At 37.7% G+C, this 9461-nt stretch overlaps 1 protein-coding gene and 1 non-coding gene across 2 annotated transcripts; one reads left to right on the top strand and one right to left on the bottom strand.

The window, feature by feature from the left end:
• Positions 1–362: 362 nt before the first annotated feature.
• LOC140237710 (uncharacterized) lies at positions 363–8385 on the bottom strand. The gene is made up of 5 exons (XM_072317631.1): positions 8088–8385; positions 6939–7073; positions 5950–6037; positions 4712–5251; positions 363–1763 (listed from the first exon to the last, which is right to left on the bottom strand). The coding sequence occupies exons 1-5, from the start codon at positions 8232–8234 to the stop codon at positions 1708–1710; spliced, it is 966 nt and encodes a 321-aa protein (XP_072173732.1). The 5' UTR covers positions 8235–8385; the 3' UTR covers positions 363–1707.
• A 1004-nt stretch (positions 8386–9389) lies between these two features.
• On the top strand, positions 9390–9461 carry Trnaq-uug (transfer RNA glutamine (anticodon UUG)). The gene has a single exon. It is a non-coding gene; the product is annotated as a tRNA-Gln (tRNA).

Here is a 9461-nt window from a genome sequence, read left to right as displayed (position 1 = left end):
TTTTCCTTTTTATAGAATGCACACATAACCCGCTCACGCACACTCATACACATCCACATTATGCACGATGAGTTTATGATTGATATTGTACGTTTAGAATGTGAATGTATACATGTCTCTGAGGATTCGACGAATATGAGAATATAAATCTAAATAAGTTTATTTTACTCGAATAGCAATACCAGCATCAATATACGAAGTTACAGGTCTTCAATGCTGCATACAAATGAAGGCAGCGAATACAATATCATTAGTTTGATCATCAGGGTTTAATCATTCTTAATTACGAACCAGTCGTACGAACGTAGCCTTGAATGCCGGAAGTAGGCTATAGCACCCACAGTCTTTGTGAAAAACGACAAGAACCCCCCCCCCCCCACCCCCCTTCAAACCGTAAATACTGCTCACAGAAAGTGCAAGTACAATCTGTAATGTAGGGTACAGATTATCCCCAATGTTCATCTCATGGTCAGAAACGGAATGACTACACAAGAGTACCTACTCCGGTCGTGCCGACCGACAATCTGCGATTCACTGCATTTTATTTGTTTATTTTTTCAGCAGAACTTGTGATGTCGGAGACGATTTTCCCCTAAATTAAGGAAATGACGCCCTATCTATTCGTTTGCTTGATGGCACGTCTTAACCCCGATCGCACGGTTGTGTACAGTTTTTATATGTACTTTCATTAACCCTCAGATCGAAATGTCGATCTAAAGAAGGTTACACTCATCAATAGTTCTTCCCATTGAAAAGGGGAAAGTTATACCAATTCCATCATTGCCTTTCTTTGAATAATTTTTGCCATTGAAAAGGGAAATTTATACCAATTCTATCATCACCCTTTCTTTGAATAATTCTTCCCATTGAAAAGGGAAAGTTATACTCATTCCGTCATTACCCTTTTTTTGAAACTCGATGTTATCAAACCCTAACTTCAATGAATAATGAACTGAATTATATGACATATTGGTACAAGTTTTATCAGAGTGGGACCTGCGAAGAATAAGCATTATTATGAAACGTTGAAGTTTCACATGACCTATATTATTGTGGGTTGCAGTCACGTATGCAAATCAAGTTAGGTGATGATGTTAACACCTACTTTCTCATTGTCTTTTTGTATGTGACAAAAATACATTCTAATAATCGTAATTTTTGTCGTCGATTTAACATAGTTTCCCTCAATCCTCGTAAAGTTATAACATCACAAAATAATACGAAGGATGCAGGTTTTTCAAATCGATTTCATATCAAAAGAAACAAAAAATAGTGAGACAATTTGTGTGTATAGGTCAGAGGAGAAGAACCGAACGTGCAAGGCCATGACATTACCAACTCGTCTAACGGAAATATCATGTGTTTGCAACTAATCCCACTAATATCGTTTTGTGAAAACGTGAAACTTAGTGAAATTTAGTGAAAGAAATCTTGAAGCTATAGTGTTCCATAACTATCTAATTCAATGTCCAAGTTCAATAATTCAATGTCCAAGTTCAATGCAGCTTCTACCATTCGTAACGTCAGATCTCACTGATCTGCTACAGCGAAGTCCGATGCCTCGTGGAATTGCACTCGTTATAAAGTTTCAGTGGCATCTATAGTCCAGTACGGTTGTTATTAGTGATGGTCAACGCGGCCGACCGATTCTCGTCTCTCGCATCGGAATGGGCGTGGCCAACGAGTTATCAGCGCGATTATTCGTCTTTAAGCCAGAATATCTGCTACTCCGACGTCCATCTCAATACCGGTCCCTCTGTAATCTGTGACGGAAAACAACAAACAAACAAACAAACAAACAAACAAAAGTCTTAAAAACCTTTTGCCATGCTGAACGCTATTATTCAATTCAATTTCAATTCAATTTTATTTCCATTTCCATTGAATATACAGAAAGAATATATACAATACATTTACAGAACAAATTTATAACAATTTCAAAGAAAACGTACAAGTGGTCACGAGTAACAACAGAATTTCGTTTCTAAGGTATATACCTAATACAAAGATTAGAATGGAAATGGAGGGTCCCACTTAAAAAGCAAAGCTTGTAGGGTATGGGACCCTCTAAAAATACGTACACAAAGTCAAAGAAACCAATGTCAACTGACATGAAATTAACTTGGGAAGGGGGGAAAAAAGGAAGAAGAAAAAAAAAACAAAAAAAGGGGGAAATGAGACTATGGTACAGCACGCGCCATCGTGGACACAAGCATACTGTACTTCATTATGAAAATGCAATAACAAAACAATACAACGTTCCCTGGTTTGAAATTACGATTGATTGGGTGCATATGCCGGTATGCATGCATAGGAACGGATATAAAAAAGAGAAAGAGAATAGACTCACTGTTACTGGTACAATAAAAGAAATATCTGAGGTAAACTTATGTTAGACAGATTGTTTTCCTTAAAAGATGATTTCTGTGTGATAACTTAATACTTGTAAAAACAAACAAACAAACAAACAAACGACTTGATTGAGAGAATGAAACCGAACCTAATTTGGTTGTTTATCATAAGATTTCAACAGAAAAAATTTTAATTTGTTTTTAAAAGAATTCAAAGTTTGTGCTGTTATTATGTCGTAGGGAAGTGAGTTCCAATACTTAGGCCCCTCGTAGATGAAGGTTTGCTGAGCCAGCAAGGTCCTAAAAAATGGTAAATGAAATTCGTTCGATTGCCTTGTAGGATAATTATGAACAGATTGATTTTTTGAAAACATTGATTCAAATATATATGGAAGATTATTTTTATTATAATTATACATAAATTGTCCTAAATTAAACAAATACAAATCTTTAATTCTAAATATTTTATTTTCAAAAAATAACGGATCAGTATGAGACAAATATGCAGTGTGACATATAATGCGCAGTGACTTCTTCTGAGTTTGATATGTATTTCCCCATACAAGAATACCGTAATTTAAATAAGGCAATATGAGGGATGAATATAATGTAAGCAGGGACGACAAAGGAAGACAAAATTTAATCTTGTTGATTATACCGATGTTTCGAGAAATAATCTTACATATACTATCAATATGAAATTTCCATGAAAGCTTATTATCAACTGTTATTCCCAGAAATTTGATATAAGAAACATTTTCCAGCGGTGTGCCATCAAAAATAATATCAGCAGGTAGTGCCTCAATGGAGTTGCTGAAAAGCATATATTTTGTTTTTTGAAGATTGAGAGATAATTTATTAGCTTTTATCCATTGAGCAACTTTTTCTAATTCAAAATTTAATGTCTTTACTAGGGTAAAAGGATTATTATGCGAAAAAAAAACAAATTTGAATCATCCGCAAAGAGAATGAAAGAAAGAATATCTGATGATTTACAGAAATCATTTATATAAATAAGAAACAGAAGCGGACCTAACAAACTTCCCTGTGGGACCCCACATTTAACATTTAACATTTGTGAATTACAACCATTTAAAGAGACATATTGCTTCCTGTTCAAGAGGTAGCTCCTGAACCACTCCAAGGCCTTCCCACGGACTCCGTAATGTTGCAATTTATTAAGTAAAATATCATGATTAATGGTGTCGAAGGCCTTGGAGAAGTCCAGGAACAAACCTATGAGATGTGAGGATTTGTCGATAGCATGTGCTACTTTTTCTACAAAACTCAATAATGCATGTGAGGTGCTATGTTTTTCTCTAAAACCAAACTGAGTATTTGAGAGTATATTATTGAATTTCAAAAAAGTAAGAGTTCTTTTGTAAACAATTTTTTCAAGAATTTTGGACAGTGTACATAACAAAGAAATTGGTCTATAATTATTAACATCTAATTTGTCACCTTTTTTAAACAAAGGAATAACTTTTGCTATTTTCATACTTTCAGGAACAATACCATAAAAAAAAGATAAATTGAATATATGAGATAAAGGATCCGCAATTGAAGATGTTACCCCCTTCAGCAGAAAATTACTGATGGCATCGTGTCCAGCACTTTTTTTGGAACGAAAATCAGAAACAATATTGATTATCTCCTGACTATATATTGGGCTAAAAAACATTGAGTTTAAATTTGGTTATACATAAATTTGATTATACATGCGGCACTCAAACAGACCCATTTTTACTTCTTTTTTGTTTTTTACTTCTAGGTGCAATCAGTGTCTTCGACAAATGGATATTGCTGTGAATTGTGTACATGGTGAATCCGGTTCCCAGACAATGGTTCTATCTCAGTCATTATTTCTAAACAAGTAGGCAAGAACCTTGAACGCTGGGTGAATGAGAACAATAATTAATAATGATAATAATGATGATGATGATGATGATAATAATAATAATAATAATAATAATCACCATCATCATAATCACAATCACAATAGTAGTAGTAGTAGTAGTAGTAATAATGATAATGATTATAATGAATCAAATCAAACACAAGTGCGTATTTGAAGAGCGCCACTCAAATTGCTCAACGAAGAGTTTAATTGAATTCCATTGAAACCGATTGATTTGATTTTATAGTATACATTACACTATCATTATCTTTATAGGCCCATAGCAGCTATCATGAGCCATTGGTATTTTTGAGCATAATAATCTGCAGTGATAGAATAGTAGAAGTAACAGATAATACTGGAGTATTGAATGGTATACGAAAGCTGAGACCATGAACTTTTTGTCTTCTAGGTCGACAAGCCCATCATCAACCCCCAGTCTGAAATAGTTATGATTCTATACCTGTCAGCCGATGTTCGAAAGTAGGTCTCTCTCCGCCCACCAGGTTCCTGTCATCCCCGACACCGTACACCCGTGCGTCGTCGTTGAAGTAAAAATCTTCGTCGCCGCCTTCCGTCGTCCGCTGATCGAGTTCGCCGATGCCCGTCTTTGGCTGCATGAGCCACGGACTTCTAAATATTGGAATCGCACCCAACCGTTCCCTCTCGTCCACCAAATCAACGGCCATGTCGTGGCGTCCCTCGATGTCCTGCTGGTTTCCGTATCGCTCATCGTAGTCGACGAACTTTCGCTTCTCGTCAGACGTGTCGTGCGTCTCCACTTTGTCATCCAAATGGGCGAAGACATTGAAGTCTTTCCCCGCATCGTAGTTCTCAAGCGTTTCGCGGTTGTCCTCGGTTATGACCACAACCGGCAACCCGTGCTCATCGAAGTGATCGACAACCACATCGTCGGCGGAGTCTATCCCAGCACTTGGCCTTATCGGAAAAGCTACCTCTGGAATTTTGTTCGGCGGTTCCGCGAAATTGTTCTCTTGAGGTACTTGATAGATAAGGAGCAATGGAAAGACTCAAATTTAAAGTAGAGAGAAATGTTTTTGGAAAAATGGCAGCAACATTATCGGCATAAAAAGAAGGACACAATTTAATGCGGGACCAACGCCTAAAGTCGCACGATACGCTATGGTGGTGTAAAGTAGCCTTCCATGACAAAAAAAAAAAAAAAAAAAAAAAGTTTCATGAGAAGATCATGGGTGCTAGATGTACGTAGCTCTTTCTGTGGCACGTGTATAATAATTGTTTTAAACATGACATAGTACTATCAGACACGATTATTCTTGCTCTATAGCCTGCAGTAAATCCTCCCAGAGAGTCTCATGTAGCTGAACGGGTACAAAAGGTTCAACGGTCCCAGATATATAGGGGCCTATATGGTTAAAAGTTTGTAATTTATGTTACATCCTAGTCACATCCCGTACGTGTGGCTGGAGGCCTCAAGAAATTGGCTCAACATTATCATTATTTTAATTATTCAGTCAAAGGGTAAACAGACAGGGGAATCTGGAAAGTGAGTCTTACGCAAAATTGAAATTATCACACGCATTGTTATGTAATTCCTTTATTCTCAGTTGCTATCACAATTCTCTATGGCTACGAAAAACGAGGCCAGCTACATAAAACGCGGAGAAGCGAGTGAAAGTGGTCTTCATAATCTCGGGATCACTCGCTGAACAAACTTACGGGCAGCTCTTACAGGAATCCCCGGTGCATCTACCGACGCACTCGCGGATGGTGAACGCGCTGTGCGACGTCGTGCTCGGAGCGGTCGCTGACATCACGGGTCACCAAGAGGTGAGGAGAAGTGTAAGACCACAGACAGTGAATAATTATTTGTCTAAATATCACAACTTTGAAAGTTTACTGATTCTGTAATGACAACAACAACAACAAAACAAACAGATGGTGTTATACTAATAATTCTCTATCACAATGATAATGTTCATGGTGTCTTGCTGCTTATGTAGGGCATATAATATCATAATTTCTAGTGGAGCCATAGTAATTTTCTTTTCAAATTCTGAGTACAGACTTGTATACAATGCGACTGATATTCATGGTAGGCCGGCCAGTATCATGAAGACACACATCTTTGTAAATGAAATGTGATCCTTTCATAACGTTATTACAAGCCACCCAATGTAATAAAACAGAATATTTTATCTTACGGAGATTTGGAAAAGTTTTTAAAGTTCCAATTCCATGAACATCAGCACTGATGTACATTTTATATTTTAGTGTATTAGCTAAAATAAAACACATTTAAAATCTGAAAGTAAAGTTACAACCAACTCAAACCCAGGCCTTTCTTGAGATTCCGTGCAGATCCTTCCCTCCACCCTACCCCTCGATCGATCCCCTCACCTTACTAGGTGTTGCCCTGGCGACTCGACCAGCTTGGTCGAAAAGAAAGTAAGATTTGACAAATCGTTTTACTATGTCCCTGCCTTAAAGAAGGCCTGATGCCTTAAAAAGTAGATTAAGAAATAGAAACTTAAAAAAAAAATCCACAGAATTAAAAAATGAGCAGAAAAATATGGTCCGTGAATTATAATGATATAGTGATGATGATATTCTCTTACTAGGAGATGAAAACTTGTCGGCACAAGAATTACCCTCAAATAGGACCTACACGAAAAAAAAAACAACTATAAACATCACAGTCTATTCACCTTGTGCCATGAATTCCATGGTCGGAAGAAAGCCTTCGACACGCATCTTCCCGCCAACTCCACGATTCCCGGGTCCCATTCGCAAGACTGAGTGGGAAGACAGTCGGAATGCGACAAGCACGGACCGTCCGATCTCTGCCCGTGAGTAGGAGGATACGAAGAATTATTGAAGCATCAGCATGCGGGGGGGGGGGGAGTTATTCCGTAAGTCACATCATCATCATCGGCTGAACTGATACCATGTGTGAACATCATTAACAATACCTGAGTATGCTCTCTGAGTATAAGGTGGATAATGCAAAGGCCAAGCTAAGGGACGTCCTACCACATGAAGACAACGTTAGGCCTATAATGAGGCATATTCAATTCAAAGAAAGTTAAATAATATATTTAGGGCTGTTGTATAACAGTTTAAAGTTATTGCTTTAATCTTATAATAGTCGTGAAAAATATACGGTAAAACATTTTTTTTTTTTTTTTTTTTTGCAAAAGGCTATTAAAACACTATCCCAATCAGAACTCTACCCTACCTCCATCTGAATATCGGCGTATGCTTTATCTCTATGAAGCACACGGTAGTAGACATAATACACGACATGTACTGTTAAGGTAGGCCTAGATTTTGATGTGTCTGTCCTGATACAAGACTGGTTGAAACACTAATTGTGTAGGCTTTTTGTTTTCTTTTCTTTTCTTTTCATGATAATAATTACCATTATCATTATATAGGCCTACAATGTATACGGGTTTGTAACGGAGAAGGTAGAAATTATGTGCTAAAAACACACAGCAGAATATATATCAACATTAAATTCCTTCCATAAACATAGCTAAAGATTCACATTGACTGCGTGTATATTGTATACATGGATGCAGAAAGTCCCGAAGAAAGTCATAGGCCCTATCCACTTGGAGATTTGTAATTGTGTCATTCCATGCATATTGAGAGATGTTTCTGTAGATCTATAGCGTTGGCACATCATATACCCAAATAGCCAAAAACAACAACAAACAAACAAACAAACAAACAAACAAACAAAGGGGTCTTTGTGTAAGTGACTCAAGTGACAATATCATAACTCCTTAAATCAAGACAAGGGTAATGAAAATAGCCCACGTGGCCTCCAGGGACCCTCCCAAAGAACTCACCTTGTTTCTGAAAGTAATAGCATCATCTCTTTTTCTTGCTGGGAGAGCATCACACACCGCACAGAAACTGGCAAAGATAAACAGCAGACAGGCTGCCAAAGTGCAAACAAGGAGTAGGTGTTCACTTTTGTACTTCTTACTGGCCATCTGGTCAAACCAGCACTTAAACCCAATTAATCTGAGATCTCCGAAATCAAATTGTTTTGATTTCGTTTCTAGACTGCTTCTTTCAAGAGCCAAACTTCACAACCAGAGACACAAAAATTGCCATTCTGTATTGACGTTTATCAATATGTATAGGCCTCGCCTTGTTGTGCATGGCGCCTATACGGATCGGAGTATAAAGTAGAAAGTAACCCTTACACACGTACGCTACTAGGGAATTTCATGCCATGCGCGTAAAATGTGCGTATTTATGCTGATGTGGCCACGCAAAATAGCAGCTGTGACACCTTTTATACGCATCGCGTACTTTATTGTGACGTCACAGTTGACACTTTTTTTTTTTTTTACAGGGCAAATGAGTTGTTAGACAAAATGATGAATCATGGCATAAGTATGTGAAACATGCTGATAATATCCCATCCTTCATGTTTATATAAGAAAACATCCATGGGGCTACGTCGGTATTTTCGATTGTCACTTCAGTTGAACCCTTTTCAATCTTATTAACCCCATCACCACCCATCGCCACCATCATTGTAGCTCTGATTCTTTTCCCACTGCTGCACTTTACTGGTCCATTATTGTGTACAGCACAAGTCATAATTATATTGGCCACATACACATAAATCGTGTGAAATGACCATAATAAAGCAGATCTAAAATATCGTCGAGTTGCATCTTTACTTTCATTTGTATCTATTCTAACACGGCGCCCTTTAATTGTCACGTTCAGCTTCAGCCTGTAATATGAGCAGATAATGTAAACCGAAGAGTATAGAGGCGCGCGCACTTCTACGCTCTTTGATGTAAACGTGCTCTTGACACGGCTCGTGCAAACACCCTCGGTCCGGTACAAATACATACATGTATTTCCCACACATTCACCTCTCTTCTAATTGACAATCAACGCTTTCATGGGATTGTAGAAATAAAAAGAAAACGGTCAGATCGAAAAAAAAAAATGGTTTCATTCATTCATTTTATCTAGTGCACTCATAAAAAACAAAACAAAAAAAAATCCGGACATATCCTCAATTCCTCTGATATTCCCTGGATTCTGAGTATCATAATGATATGCAGCGGAATTACAAATACGTCGTTGTTGACTAAGCAGTGGATGTGGTGACGTCAGATCGCGGTCCCATGGTGTAATGGTTAGCACTCTGGACTTTGAATCCAGCGATCCGAGTTCAAGTCTCGGTGGGACCT

Source organism: Diadema setosum, chromosome 14 (assembly GCF_964275005.1).
Source record: "Diadema setosum chromosome 14, eeDiaSeto1, whole genome shotgun sequence".
NCBI lineage: Eukaryota > Metazoa > Echinodermata > Echinoidea > Diadematoida > Diadematidae > Diadema > Diadema setosum.
This window is presented reverse-complemented; position numbering and strand designations above follow the sequence as displayed.